At 40.2% G+C, this 16,414-nt stretch overlaps 1 protein-coding gene across 1 annotated transcript in view; it reads left to right on the top strand.

The window, feature by feature from the left end:
* Positions 1–9,987, top strand: part of TNFRSF21 (TNF receptor superfamily member 21) — a 33,935-nt gene extending 23,948 nt beyond the window's left edge. Inside the window, exons 5-6 of the mRNA XM_060785270.2 lie at positions 6,498–6,717; positions 8,596–9,987. Of these exons, the coding sequence (XP_060641253.2) occupies positions 6,498–6,717; positions 8,596–8,825 (450 nt within the window). The 3' untranslated portion in view covers positions 8,826–9,987. The remainder of the gene's footprint in view (positions 1–6,497; positions 6,718–8,595) is intronic.
* The last annotated feature ends 6,427 nt before the right edge of the window (positions 9,988–16,414 follow it).

Raw genomic sequence — 16,414 nt, 5'->3', positions numbered from 1 at the left:
TTTCAGTACTCTGTAATATTTTCATCACAGACCGCGTCTGCCATTTTAGAAACACTTTAGAATCAAAATGGGGGTCACATGATTTTTCTTAAGACGAACAAAGGTGTTTTTTTTACGTTGCTCACACCCCTATTCATTACCATCAGCTTTTTATTGTATATATTTTCTTCACCAGCTGCCTTAACTTGTCCCTCTCTGCAATGTCTAGTAATTTACTAATCTTTTACTCCTCAGATGGGCTATAACAATGATAGATTGTTGTAATTGCTTATATTTTTATGAGACGTGTTTTATTGTTTACCTGTGCTGCATTGATTTTTTGCTGGATTTGTAATCCCCCTTGAGTCCCCTCTCAGGTCGAGAAAGGCAGGGGTAGAAATGAAGTAAATAAATAAATAATAAATATCTATTACTCCTCAGATGGGCTCTTTAATACTTTTCAACATTTGATGTAGACTATTTGTGCTGCTGTCACCATGTGCCAAAATGTCCATATCCCCTTTTTCTGTATAAATACAAAAATAAAAAAAGAATGCTTCCAGTCTGAGACCAGGTCTTCTTTTTTTCAAAAATCTCTGAATTCTTGAACTTATCAATAGCTTCTTAGATTTATGGCAGTTTTATCACACATGAGAAAAGGTGCCAACCTCGTTGGCCCATTTCCAGCATTTGTTGCTAGCTCCTTTATGCATTTTGCTACTGTCTGGTAACAGGTGGCACTGGTACATAATTTTTTAAAACTTTGTTTTCTTAAATTGTAACAAGTAGTAATATCTTCAATCCTCATCTTTTCTCATCCCCACAAATGTATATTATGTCCTACATTAGTAGACCACCTGACCAAACATTTCTCAATTTTCTTATGGATTTTTTATGATTCATGGATAAATTGAAGATCATTTCAGGGAGAGACCCAGAGAACAGTGATTTAAGTATGGAAAATTCATGTCTGCCCCCTCCACACACACACACACACACACACTTTCAGTTGTAAGGACCTGGCTAGAAAAGACCCCTGCCTGAAACTTTGGGGAGTCATTGCCAAATATTGGACAAAGCAGCAGCAAAACAAGAGACCCCACTCAGTCTCCACCAGCAAAGGGAGTTTTAAGCAATGTGATTCCTTTCTTCTACTTTTAAACCCATCCTTTCACTTAATATGTTATAGACCAATTTTCCATTATTTGTACAAATAGAGAACAGTACAAGAGAAAAACATGTGGCTCCCTAATGCCAGCATTCAAACAGCTTTTGCATTTTCTTCCTTTTTGGCATGTGCGGGCTGCATGTGCACAGTTGAGTTCACTTGAGTCTCCAGACTTAACATGAATGCTGCTTTGTGCAAATTGTGAATCTAATTAACCGGCTAGGCCCTCCATGTGTACAAAGGGAGGGGGGATGAGTCATTTGTTCCTTTGTTCTTCTGCTTTCCAGAAGCTTCTCCTCCCCTCTCCCCCACCTCTTGCCCACTCCTTTCCCCCCCAGGCAAGGAGGCACCCAGTGAGTCAGCACAGACCTCTGGCTGCAGCAGAAGAGCGGCTGGCTGACGTAAGAGCACTTGGCAGGGCACCAAGAGAAGGGTGCCCTAAGAGACTCAGGCCATCTTTTCATTTTAGTGATGGTAAATCGCTCACAGCCATATGTTGTTTTTATCCCCACTGTGTCTATTTCTTTCAATACACACATAGAAAGCAGCATATCTTTAAAAGCAAGGATTTTGTGAGGCGGGGGGCATTTCTGGAATGCATTGGAAGAGCTATTTAATAATCTCTAAGCAAATGTATAGCTTCTGTGAGATATTATTCTTTCGAAGGATCATGTATTAGGATTTTCATATCATTACAGCCCCCTGCCTGTTGGAGCTCCCGGTGGCGCAGTGGGTTAAAGCCCTGTGCCAGCAGGACTAAAGACCGACAGGTCGAAGGTTCGAATCCGGGGAGAGGCGGATGAGCTCCCTCTATTAGCTCCAGCTACTCATGCAGGGACATGAGAGAAGCCTCCCACAAGGATGATAAAAACATCAAATAATCCTGGCATCCCCTGGGCAACGTCCTTGCAGACGGCCAATTCTCTCACACCAGCAGTCGCTCCTGACACGACAAAAAAAAAAGCCCTCTGCCTGAATTACACATACAGTGATAGTTAGTTTAATTTGTTCTCTGTCTGAGCTCTTAAGTCAAAATGCTCTTATCTCAAAGCAAATTTTCCCATTGAAATACTATCCATCCATTCTGCCCCCTTCGACTACCTCCCTCTCCCCGATTTTTGGCACATGTTTTTAAATAAGGAAATGTACTTTATAAATAACAAATGTATAAAAACAATTACACATTATAAAAGAGAATTTAAACAAATAAACTTGCATGGTTCCTTCCAGCCACTGTGGCAAGGAAGCACATTTGAGGTAGCAACAGCAAGACAGAACCTGCACATTCACATGAGAAAATAAAAAAGGAAAAATCAACTTTTTGTGTCCCTAGCCCCACTTAGTTAAATTGCTTAGATTCACTGCGGCTGTTCAAATTAGGATTAGCGATTAAATTTAGAGCAGTTTATTTTTCATCTAAACTAACAAGGGAGTGGTGCAGTCTTCGTGTTTTTAATTATTGAAATATTTTATATCATCCTTTAACTGATACCTTAAATCAGTGTTAAGAAAGTTAAACAAATTGAAAGAGACAAACTCAAAGCCAACATAATGCCGACAGTCCAATGATTTTAAATCAATAGATTTTAAATACTTAACCTCATAAATTTTCCTGCTACGTGGTCTCAACTACACATAGGAGGAAGAGAGAGGTAGACGGAGAGAGAGAAAGAGAGCAGCTCCACCGCCACCATGAGAGCGTGAGGAGGCAGAGAGAGGTGGATGGAGAGAGAGGAGACCAGGCCCGCTACCGCCGCTAGGGTACAAAGGGTGAAAGGGAGGCGGATGGAGCGAGAGAGAAAGAGAGAGGACAGGTAGGCCAGCTGAGCTGTTGCAGGAGGGGTGAGATGGATACGGGGGGGGGGGGGGGCAGGTGGAGGAATGCAGAGTGCTTGCATGAGCTTTCCCTCTGATACAAGTGCAACCTCTGTACTGCTCGTAGGTTAAAATGGCACTCAGAAGTTAAAACGAAATTCAGGCTGAGTGATGGCTCAGAAGTCGAAAAGTACATATGTTGGAATGCTTGGAAGTTGAGGTCTCACTGTACTTGTTTTCTGGATCTTATATGATTCCTTAAAATTCTTTGTCATAGTTTCAGAATTTGAAAAGTAAGAATTTCATTAGGTAAAAAAAAATCTAATGGGGAAAAAACCTTTGCAATGTTTCACAGTGGTAAGGACAATGCCAAGAGATCAGTTTGTGCTTTTGTGTCATGCAAAAGGACACAAAAGCACGCCGTGGTAAGGACGATGCCAAGAGATCAGTTTGTGCTTTTGTGTCATGCAGAAGGAGTGAAGCTGTGCACTCCTTCACCAACATAAATCAGGTGGTTGAAGGGGACAACCCAGAGAAGGAAAAACATTTTACTTTCCACCTCCACTCATGTATTCTCAAAATGGACTGAATCTGGGTTAGTGAGCAGGAAGCATCAGGAAGCTTCTTTTTTTTTTTTCAAGTAAATTTGGACCAAGTGGTAAATAACCAATGAAATTGTGGGATTGCTACTCAGCAGAGATAGTACAATGTTAATAAACCACACCAAAAAGGTACAGTGCTCAAAATCTGTTTTGCTGCAGTGCTCCTTCTCTCCAAAAAACAAACAAACAAAAACAGACTGTGTGCTTCTATGCAACAGCAGATACTTTGGCAAGGAATCCAAATTGCAAATCAGAATGAAAAATGAGTTAATAATAATAAAACTTTATTTATATCCTGTCACCATCTCCCCGAAGGGACTCGAAGCAGTTTACAAAGCACTCCAGGGTGCACATATAACATACAACCGGTAAAAATCATGAACCACCTTGTTAACCCGGTTTGTAGAACTAGATTAACCATGTACATCCCAAAGTACTGAAGGATCTTGCTGACTCACTTGCAGAAGCATGTGCCATCATTTTTTAGAGATCTTGGAGAACAGGTGTGGTATGGAGAACTGGAGTGACAATGTCCCTCTCTTCTAAAAAGCCAAAACTGAAGATCCATGAAGCTGTGGACCTGTCAGTCTGACCTCAATAAAAACCAAAACAAAATTATATATGATTATATATGAGTCTGTCTGCAAGTATATTGATGACAGTTCAGTGATCAATAGGAGCCAACTTTTGGCAAGGCACATCCTGTGAAATTAATCTTATATCTTTTTTATCAGATGTGGGAATGATGTATACATTATTTATCTGGATTTCAGGCAAGCATTTGATAAGGATCACTAATATTTTGATTAGCAAACTGATTAGATATGGAATAGATGGAAATACTGTCAGATTCATAATTGGTTGGAAAAGGGCCATCATCAATGGCTGTGCTGCAAACTGGAAGGAGATATTCATCTAGAGTGTCTCCATCACTTAGAGGGGAGATAAGAGGGAACACTTATCAAGTTTCCAAATGATACAAGACCGGGATGGCAGTTATATATACATAAAATTATTTATGCCTCCCTCAGCAAAATCTCCATGTTTCGGTCACTTCTGAAACCAAAAATTGCCAAGGCATTTTATTGCCATAAAAAGTGTATAAGGGGTTTCAGTTTTTGAGAAATGGTTGAGTGGAAGCTATGGGTGTAAAACAAATTCTGGAACTCACTTTTTCTGTGTTCATTGTTACCTAGATTCAATATGGCCTTTTTCACAAAATGATTCTACATTATCTTTGAGTTTATCATACTATAAGAGTCATACCCTACCAACGAATAATATTTTATTCCTCAGCATCATGTGCACAAAGGTAATATGACCCCAACATACAGTTATGGCGACCCCGTTTGGGGTCCCAGCCCATAATTTAAGGATCTGTGGTCTAGAGAGGTAGGAGAATGGTCTCCTTCTCTGGATATTTATAAAAAGAAACGGGACCTGCTGGGAAAGCTCTAGTTGAAGTTCTTACATTGAGCAGGGAAATGAACGTCATGTCCCATGATTTTATGTTTCTGTATCATAGTTGAGTGGAAGCTATGCGTGTTCTGAAGCTCACTTTTTCTGTGTTCATTGTTACCCCACAAGCAACATGAAGCACAGTGTCCTAGAAAAATATATAGCTCAAATCCTCTTTGGCAGTTATGAATGTGCTACTCAGAGTTGCATGTTCGTGACTATTACATATTCATGATCCCTATGTTGCTCTTGGTTTACAGGATATGTAGGGACAATGAAAGTCCCCAATGGTCACTTCCTGGGTATCAGCCAGGATATGCTTCCCAGTTGTTTGAGAAGCGGTTGGCAAGCTTTCCCACCTCCCCCATATGAGCAATACCCAGCTTGAGGGGAAATTGCAACAGGGACCATGATTCTGCCATCACACTGAAGATCACTAACAGGAGAGGATGGCATTAGTAGTTAAATTGCTTCCTAAGTAATGGGAAATCAGAGCAGCCGCTTCCCAATACCTGGAGTGGGTGGGTGCAGTATTAACTGCTTAGCATTGCAACTAAAGTGTTTACACATATGTAACTCCCATACAGGATTCCAGCTGTGATATCTGAATTATTGCCAGCTATTAAGAAGTTGGTGGTGCTATGAATTCATCAATCCATTTTAGTATTTTACCCAAATATAGTTGCGTAAGGTTCTAAACTACTTTAAAAAATTAAGTTTCCTGATGTAATATTTCTTTTATATAATATGCTCTCTGCTAATCGGTGTTTTATGCTAAAGGAGTACAACAATAACTGTTAAGACTCATTGCTCACTAGCAAAGGGAATTAAAATTAGTAATTTACAGAGCAAAATTCCTTTCAGGAACTTTTATACATTGAAAAATATTTTAAGACCCTTGAAATTATGAAAAGCATTGTGAGTTATTAATATAATCATAGAAGGAAATTCTATCAAGTACAAGTTTTATGAATAATTCTAACCATTTTCTTAATATGTTTTTGAAAAAAAGCCATTAATTTCATTCTAATACTCTGTTTACAAAGTAGTTACCAAAACATGACATTACTTATTGTTGATCTTATTTGTGTATTAAATGGACAAGTACTCTATCTACCTAGAAAGTGTTCCTCCAAAGATGAGAATACTGGACTAGTGGAGAAAAAGAACTTCCCTTGTTTTCAAAAAAATAAATGGATATTGGTTAAAAAAATGGTTTACCCTTTGCAGTTCAAAACTCTAGGATGCATAGTCCCATCCCCCCTCTCAAGTGTTCTGTTTTCTTAATTCTAATCTGTTTGCATTAATTACTGTTGCACTGAGGTCTCTATGAAGCAATCACATGTTTTCTACAACAAGTATTGACAATATTACCAAAATTTTACAGTATGCTGTCATTTAATTCTAGACACAAATGTGGTTAGTGTTTTCCTAAATTGTTGTATCCTGATGCATTTTGGGTCTTTCTCTTTCAGCTTGAAAATGACAAGTTGGCTCTCCCTGTAAGTCCTGGCCCCCAAAGTCCCACTCCGAGTCCAGATCCAAAACCAGATTCAGCCATCATCCCTGTAGAGCCGTCGCCCTTGGAGAAGAACAAGTGTTTCTTTGTGGATGAGTCAGAACCTCTTCTACGCTGTGATTCAACTTCCAGTGGTTCTTCTGCTCTTAGCCGAACAGGCTCCTTTATTACCAAAGGTATCATTTTTCAGCAGTATGAAATGCACTTTAATATTAAAAAGTTGTTTTTCATTGTCCCATTAATTAATTTAGTTTAGTGGTCAATGAAATTTTTTTATAGGAGTGCAAACTTCCACTTTGCCATTAAAACACAGCATTAGTTTCTTAAGAATCATTGTTTATGATTCTTGTTTTTACGAAAGGCGTGATACAGTCCAAACATCTTAAATTATTTTAGTTTATCTATCTTTGGTGATGCTCAGGGCAACATATATGATTGCTCCCCTGATCATGGCACACCTGGAAAGTCAGTTACAGACGAATACGTTGAAACTGATATAAACGTCAACATGGGTTGCCCAGGTTTACCATGACAGCTGCAATACTGAGCTGACTCTTCCTTTTTTTAAAATAAAAAATGTAGAAGTGAGAGAGGAAGAATGTTGTTTTGGTATCTATGCATGTGTGTCCTTCTGAAGAAACCTTAGCCCAGGTTACAGCATGCTTTGGGCACATGTCTGTCTACTGCAGTGGTTCTCAACCTGTGGGTCCCCAGATGTTTTTGGCCTTCAACTCCCAGAAAACCTAACAGCTGGTAAATTGGCTGGGATTTCTGGGAGTTGTAGGCCAAAAACATCTGGGGACCCCAAGTTGAGAACCACTGATCTACTGTTTTTGTGGCTCAACTTGTGCAGTGGTGACATAGAACAAGCCAGCAATTCTAAATTCTGAGTTAGGGATGAAAGCTAGATTTAAAAGAAGTAGCTGGTCAGAACATGTCTTTAATCTTTAACAAATGAGAAAGAGGTTTGTTTATTTATATTCTGCCTTTCTGCTATGCAGAACATAAGGTAATTTAGAGGATAGAGTACATTAAAACACAATACATTTAACAATCAAAATAGTAAAGAACAGTTAAAACAGTTAAATTAGCTCTTATATTAAATAAATAATCATATTTTATAAGTTCAGATTCAAGAACAATTTAAAAGAATTCAGATCATAACAATGATTAAGAAAAAATACAGCTATCAAAACTGGAAGATTCAAGTCAGTGGCCAAAAATGTGTTTACATAAAAAATCTTGGCCTGCCAAAAGAAGGAGAGTAAAGTTTCACAGTCTATGAGCAGCTATTAAGAAGGCCTTCCTTTATGTCCCCACCAACATGTCTGTGAGGGTGGTGAGACTGAGCAGAAATCTGCCCCTAAAAATCTCAAAAGCAAAACAGGCCCATATAGGATGATGTGGCTTTCCAGAAAGTCTGGAATGAAGCTGTTAGATGTCTCTTCAGGCTTTATTTTCTGTTCAGAGTATTTTATTAGATTCCGGATTGCATTACTTTTTCAGTCATATCTGTGAAGTAATTGCATACAGATGTCCTCCAGTGGTGTGTGCTAAGGAGTATCTGGTAGGTGCAGTATCTGGTAGGAATTGCATCTATGAGCAGGGTTGCACTGGACATAAAGAAACTCCTGCTTACAAAACTCATCCCTGAGCATATGTATCTAACCTTACGACAATGGTGGAAGTGATCTGGACACAGGTAGCTTTGAACTAGATCTGAGAATCACTTTAGATATTGCATTGGGATCAAGAAGACTATCAACTGGACATAATTACTGTGTGCATCTGCCCCATTATGTTTGGGTTTCCCCACTTGCATGCCATGTTAGTAGTTGACAACAGGAATGGGAGGAAACTCATTATGTAATGGGTAGGATTTACATAGGATGTTTATGGTTGAGTTGGGTGGACTTGACATAATAAATGCAGCTTATTCTGATTAGAGTAGTTTATAATTTGACTTTTAGTTGAGGTTTCAGTTTGAATGTGTCAGAGGAAGTAAAAGTCTTTGGAAAGCTTTTAATTAACGGTAAAATTCCCTCTTTTAACAGAAAAGAAAGACACGGTGCTGCGCCAGGTGCGCCTGGATCCATGTGACCTGCAGCCCATCTTTGATGACATGCTTCACATTCTGAACCCTGATGAGCTGCATGCTATTGAAGAAATTCCACAGGCAGAGGACAAGCTGGATCAGCTTTTTGAAATTGCTGGGGTCAAAAGCCAAGAAGCAAGTCAGACACTCCTGGATTCAGTCTATAGCCACCTCCCCGACTTGCTTTAGACCATGGTCACCAAGTGCACTCTTCACCCACACTCTGGCTGCCGCTTGTACTTGCTTGGCACTTGCTAAAGGCAATGAGCAGGCAGGATATTTTGTAGAACCATGGCCAGTATTTTCTTCTAGGTTTTACGCTGGTGGGGACAGGAGTTTGCAAACCTTTGCACCCTGTCATCTTTATTCCTGAATTAAAAGCTTTTCCCTCCTCATTACAACCTTTTAATTTCTCATTCAAATCTTTTATTTTAATTGCTTAAAAACACAAGTCTTCTGTTAATTTTTTATCTGTTGATTTCAAATTTGTACTTAACCATAATTTGGTCAGAACAATTTTGAGTTGTTTTTATTATTATTATTTTTAAAAAGAAAAAAAATAACATGACCCTCCCCTCCACTTTTCACTTCAGGTATTTTTAATTTTTATTTCCTGTCTTGTTCATTGTTGTTATGGTCGGGCTTTTTCTCAAGAGAACTTTAAAAAAAAACTGATTCACATGTATTGACAATTTACTAGCATAGCTATTTATTGTATGGTTGTCTTCTTGACAAAGCAGATAACGGTAGTGACCTGTGCTGCTCTAAAGCAGAGGCATTTTGACTGTAACTTCTCCAGCCTTCAAGATAATAAGACATTTTGGTCTGCAGCTGAATGTAATTCTGTACCCTCAACACAATGGAATATATTGCCTTGCCATTTTAGGATCTCAGAAAGCTTGGTAATTTTGGTCAGTTTGGAGTAGCACCTGGAGCTGGACTCTGGAAAGCGACGAACCCTGGTGGTGCCACATTGATCCTTCTATAAGGTTTACTGATCTGTGCTTTAACATTGTTTTTGTGTGTATGTGTGGTTGCGTGGGTGGGTGCATTTTTTATACAGATGTGACCAATAGGTATGTTTCAAAGACTTCACTTGGTCTTAGCATTTCCTCCTCCAAACACACTTCACTTTTTATTAAAATGCTGCATTGTAAGAAACTTGCCTCTATTATATTCGCAACTACCATGCTCGAGGAACAACTGGTCTACAGTAATGCTTATTTGGGAGATGATGTCACAAAACGGCATTTGCTTCCGTGCTGTGAGGTGGTGATGCTAGGATTTTGGAAGAACTTGCCTTCTGGTGTACTAATTTATTAATAAATAATAGGTGTTTGCTATGTGTTAATATCTCTGTCATAACCTCAATCATTTATTGAAAAATAGTTCCGGACACAGGTTTGAATCAGTAGGTTTCAAGTTATACACTTGGTAAGAGTTGCCGTTACTCCAGTATTAAATGCACACAAATGGATAGTATTCAGAGAAATTACCTTGCATGATCTGGCCTGAATCATTCATATTCTGATTCACCTTCAGATAATGCAGAAATATGAAAGGTGTAGTTCAAAGTGCAAAAAGTCCTAAACCGAATCAAAACCATTATCTGCCAATCCTAAAACCCATACTGGAATATCTGGTCTACCAGTTTTGTTTGTCACAGACGTTATAGGCTTTAACGTTAATGCAGTCACTTGAATGGTAAACCTTGACATTTGGAATGAGACAAATTTATCTTTATCCAATAAGAAACATTTACAACCTTAGATATGCAGATGACACCACTTTGATGGCCGAAAGCAAGGAGGAGCTGAGGAGCCTTCTTATCAAGGTGAAAGAAGAAAGTGCAAAAGCTGGGTTGCAGTTAAACATATAAAAAAAAAAAACCAAGATTATGGCAACAAGAATTATTGAAACTGGGAAATAGAGGGAGAAAACTTGGAGGCCGTGACAGACTTTGTATTTCTAGGTGCAAAGATTACTGCAGATGCAGACTGTGGCCAGGAAATCAGGAGACGCTTACTTCTTGGGAGAAGAGCAATGACCAATCTTGATAAAATAATGAAGAGTAGAGACATCACTCTGGCAACAAATATCCACATAGTTAAAGCAATGGTATTCCCCGTAGTCACCTACGGATGTGAGAGCTGGACCATAAGAAAGGCTGAGCAAAGGAAGATAGATGCTTTTGAACTGTGGTGTTGGAGGAAAGTTCTGAGAGTGCCTTGTACAGTGAGAAGATCCAACCAGTCCATACTTCAGGAAATAAAGCCTGACTGTTCATTGGAGGGAAGGATAGTGGAGGCCAAGATGAAGTACTTTGGCCACATCATGAGAAGAAAGGAAAGCTTAGAGAAGACAATGATGCTGGGGAAAATGGAAGGAAAAAGGAAGAGGGGGCGACCAAGGGCGAAATGGATGGATGGTATCCTTGAAGTGACTGGATTGACCTTGAAGGAGCTGGGGGTGGTGAAGACCGACAGGGAGCTCTGGCATGGACTGGGCCATGAAGTCACGAAGAGTCAGAAACGACTGAACAAATGAACAACAACAAGCATGATTAGATTGTCCTGATCTGGTCTTGGATGTTTTCTTAAGAGGAGCTGCAAAAGGTTTTCCTGCTTAGCCAAATATATAAGAAACCACTAGATCATCACAAAAAAACCCTTTTTCATTATAAGCAGTCTCATATTAGTCTTCTAATTAGCAATGGCTCATATCTTCAAACAAGCCCCTTTTAAAAAATCAGGATTCATTGTTAACTGTCAAGTCAACTTTGACTTAGGGTCACACTATCAACAACAGGCCCTTGGTTGCTTCTTTGATTTAGTCTATCCATCTGTAACAAGGTATTCCGCTTTCCCTACTGTTTGCCTTTTCCAGTGAGCTGTGTTTTCTCAAGAAATGTACAAAGTCTTAGTTTATCATGTCAGAAAATCTAAAGTGCAGAATGAATTCAGGCTTCCTAGAGAGTGCTTAGCCATGGCTTCTATTTATCTTGGAGAGAAATGACCAGTGTGATGCCACAGGGTTCTGCCCTGGGCTCAATGCTGTCCAACATCTTTATCAGTGACTTGGATGATGGGAATAGAAAGGCATGCTTATCAGATTTGCACAAAATTAAGAGGGGCAGCTAAAAACCCAAAGACAGAATCAGAATCCAGATTGACAATAATTAGAGAGGGGGGCTGTAAGGAGAAAAAATGATTTTAACAGGGAGAAATGTGTTACGTGTTCCTTTTACGCCTTATCTGTCTTTCTTGAAATCTACGTTTGGGAGCAATCTTGATGGCTATTATGAATCAAATTAATCAGTGGTTTGTCTAGCATTCATCACTTGTCATGGCTCTTGTGAGAAGCACATCACGGTGGTCTCTGGCTGCCAATGCTCTTTTGTGATGTCTTAAACTTATTTTTCTTTGTGTTGGTGATGACAAGGTTGTGTTCGGCACATTTGGTGAGAAGTAGGATGCTATTCGAGATGCTGTTTCTAGTCCCGTCTTTTCCTATAGTTCCTGGCCACAGGTTGAAATTTCACTCTACTCTTGCATCTTCCTTAGGTGTCTCAGATATGATGGTATCCAGCTGACATTAGAATTTTTCCTTGATGTCTTCATCAGCATCTAGTGTTGGTGCATAGGCACTTATGATATTTGTCTACTGGTTTTTGACAAGATTCGGAGTGACGAGAGTTGTTCATTAATGCTGATGGGTGCCTCAGACAGATGCTTCACCAGGTCATTTCTGATAGCAAAGCTGACTCCATGTATTTGTTGTTTTGTCAGGCAGTCCCTTCCAGAATAAGGTATAGCCTCCTTTTTCTTCCTTCAGTTGTCCCTCTCTTGCTCTTCGGTTCTCTTAGATTGCTGCGATATTGATGTTAAAATGTCTCAGGTTCCTTGCAGTCCTACGTTCAGGACATTCATTGCCTGTATTATTCAACAATGTATGTTCCAAAGTTCATTTGTCTTAATTTATTGTCGCAGGCTTTCATGGCTGGAATCACTGGGTTGTTATAGGTTTTTCAGACTGTATGGCCATGTTCTAGAAGCATTCTCTCCTGACGTTTCACCTGCATCTGTGGTAAACATCCTCAGATGTTGTGAGGTTTATCTTTTGCATTTGTCTTTTTTTGACCACAAGATGGTGACCCCTCTGGATGTGGCAGGCAGGGATAAATAAGAGAGGCAGACAGACTATTTTTAGGGGACCTTTTCTAGCTCTCTCCCCTTATGGGGGGTGAACAGAGTGGATCCTAAATAGGGCTGCTCAGATGTGGATAGAGCTGCCGAATTGCTCAACTGCCTCAGATCATGAGTTAGCACAACTGATTCCCATGTGACAGTCTGTGGCTAGGGAGCTTCCAGATTTCACATTTCTGCTCCCTTCACCTCTCACTGATTGCCATGGGACCTTTTTTGTTTTATGTGTTTTCAACACACAGTCTTCACAGAGAAAGTTTTGACCCAATTGCATGGTTAACCTAAAACTGGCAGCCTCTCATCAGTTGCAGCCTTCTTCCACCTTCGCAGCTGTTGTAACATGTATCATCCTCCTGCTCTGCTGTTGAGGGCTTCAGATTGTGTGTGTGTGTTTTTGGTCTGGTTCCTCCACTATGACAACACTGCCATCGTAGACCCCTCTGGGATTACATGACTCAACATCTTTGCTCATAAATTCACTGGAACACAGAAGCCCCCTTACCACAACAAGGTGAGAATCCAGCAAGGTGTGTGTGTGTGTGTGGGGGGGGGGGGGGGTCCACTCTATCTATCTATCTATCTATCTATCTATCTATCTATCTATCTACCTACCTACCTATCTATATCTAAATGCTCTGTTCATTTTGAGTGACATAACTCAAAATCCGCTGGACGAATTGCTGCCAAATTTGGCCACAAGACACCTACTAACCCAAGGAATTACCATCATTTTTAAAAAAATGATTTTGTCATTTGGGAGTTGTAGTTGCTGGGATTTATAGTTCACCTACAAACAAAGAGCATTCTGGACTCCACCAACGATGGAATTTAAACTATTTAGTGCACAGGACTCCCATGACCAACAGAAAACACTAGAAGGGTTTGGTGGGTATTGACCTTGAGTTTTGGAGTTGTAGTTCACCTACATCCAGAGAGCACTATGGACTTAAACAATGAAGGATCTAGAGCAACTTGGCACAAATACTCCATATGCTCAAGTTTGGGGGAAATAGACCTTGACATTTGGGAGTTGTAGTTACTGGGATTTATAGTTCACCTACAATCAAAGAGCATTCTGAACCCCACCAACAACAGAATTGGACCAAACTTCCCACACAGAACTCCCATGACCAACAGAAAATACTTAAGGCCACCCAGTCCAACTCTCTTCACCAGGGCAGAAACTGTAACCAAAGCCCTCCTGACAAAGAGCCTTCCAGCCATAGATATAGATACATATATGATTCACACACACACAGATATAGTATCATAGATTTGAAAGGGACCCCTAAAGATGGACAATTATATGTTGCATGTTCCTGAGTAAGCAAACCAGACACCACATCAGCACTGACAAAGGAACAGCAAGAAATACTGTTTCTCCACAAACATAAAGAAATTACATATATTAGAAACCAACACTTTCTCAGTACTTTATTTTCCAGATCACCAGACTGGGCCACAGCAACGCGTGGCAGGGGACAGCTAGTCTAGATTATAAAAGCAGATAATCCACTTTATTTGCTTTGTACTGGATTATTTGAGTCTACACTGCCATATAATCCAGTTCAAAGCAGATAATCTTATAAATCAATGTAGATTGGGCCGAATTTCCTTCCAAAGAAATGTCTGTTCTAAACACGTCTTCATGTGGAGAACACCGTAGTGACATCTTTGAATAAAATTTGTACTTATATTTATTCCACTGTCGCAAAATCCTTATGACGTGATCATTAAAGTTTGAATCGTCTTTTATTTTATCATATCAAAGACAAGCATGTGTCCCAAATTTCAAACCATCCGCTTCTAATTGTAACAATCTTTTGTTTCTTCAGGCTAATCATGTTTCTCTACCAATTCTGCACCCGTTCCCCATAGAACAGTGGTTCTCAACCTGTAGGTCTCCAGATATTTTGGCCTTCAACTCCCAAAAATCCTAACAGCTGGTATACTGGCTGAGATTTCTTGGAGTTGTAGGCCAAAATACCTGGGGACCCACAGGTTGAGAACCACTGCCATAGAGGATAAGCCTAAGGCCCCTTCCACACAGCTGTATAAAATCCACACTGAACTGGAATATATGGTAGACTCAGATAACCGGGTTCAAAGCAGATATTGTGGATTATCTGCCTTGATATTCGGGGTTAGATGGCTGTGCAGAAGGGCCCTTAATCGTTATATATGTGTACCAAGAGAAACCAGCACCACCAGCAGCTGTTCAAGAGACATATTTGTAGATTGCTGCCCTAGTTCTGTCGTGTCGTAGGATTGCTTTTCTGGGAGTACTTGGCAGGTCAGGGTGTTCTCAGGGGCATCATATTAAACTCTGGCAACAAAAATATCAAAGGCAAACTTGCCTATTACAGTCTGCCCTATAATTTTTGTGGAGAATCGTTTCCTTGCAACTAGACATGCAACAGTTAGAATATTTCACCGGGATCCCCATTTTAACAGGGAAATTTAGACTGGCAGTTGTGATCGGTAGCCTTCTAAAGTAGCGTTGTTATAATGGAAACTCAGTACATACAATATTCCCCCTTCCTATGTTGTCCGGGCTTGACCCCATGTAAGCCGTTCCGAGTCCCCATTGGGGAGATAGTGGCGGGGTATAAATAAAGATTATTATTATTATTATTATTATTATTATTATTATTATTATTCCACACACACACAGTAATAATACATTTGTTTTAGAATGTGGAGGTAGTAACTCAAAGAAGCAAACTCACAAAGACCAAAGGTACTGTTCTATTATCTGGGCGGAGGCCAAAAGGGGGTGCTAGACAGAGAAGGATAGTCCATTTTATGGGGAGGGGGAAGTTGAAGGATGAAGGCCATTCCCCCCATCTTCACTGGTTATTCTTCCTCCCTCTCTCTCCATTTCATGGGTTGTTTCCATGACAGTGACATTGGGGGGAGGGGGGATAATAAGAAAATAGGGGAATATAGTTTTGCTCCTTCAACCCACCATCCCCGTAAAATGGATTGTCCTCTCTCTATCACCCCCTTGTGGTCTCCACCCAAATAATGGAACAGTACCGATCAAGGCAGTTCCAAGACAGGCTGTTGATAAATACATTGTAGAATCATAGAATCATAGAGTTGGAAGAGACCTCATGGGACATCCAGGCCAGCCCCCTGCCAAGAAGCAGGAATATTGCATTCAAAGCACCCCTGACAGATGGCCATCCAGCCTCTGTTTAAAAGCCTCCAAAGAAGGAGCCTCCACCACACTCTGGGGCAGAGAGTTCCACTGCTGAACGGCTCTCACAGTCAGGAAGTTCTTCCTCATGTTCAGATGGGATCTCCTTTCTTGTAGTTGTAGAGAACTTGATTCAGATTCCTGGAGGTGGCAGGAGCTGTGGTGCCACAATTAGGAGAAAGGGGAAAAGAAAGGTTTACAAAAAGAGGGGAGAGGTGGGCAAAAAACTCTCCCTCTTGCCCACACTGAATCATTGAATCCTAGAGTTGGAAGAGACCTCATGGGCCATCCAAGAAGCAGAAAAATTGCCATCCAAGAAGCAGAAAAATTGCATTCAAAGCACCCCTGACAGGTGGCCATCCAGCCTCTGT

Source organism: Anolis sagrei, chromosome 1, assembly GCF_037176765.1.
Source record: "Anolis sagrei isolate rAnoSag1 chromosome 1, rAnoSag1.mat, whole genome shotgun sequence".
NCBI lineage: Eukaryota > Metazoa > Chordata > Lepidosauria > Squamata > Dactyloidae > Anolis > Anolis sagrei.
Note: the sequence above shows the minus strand (reverse complement) of the source record. Positions and strands in the feature narration are given on the sequence as shown.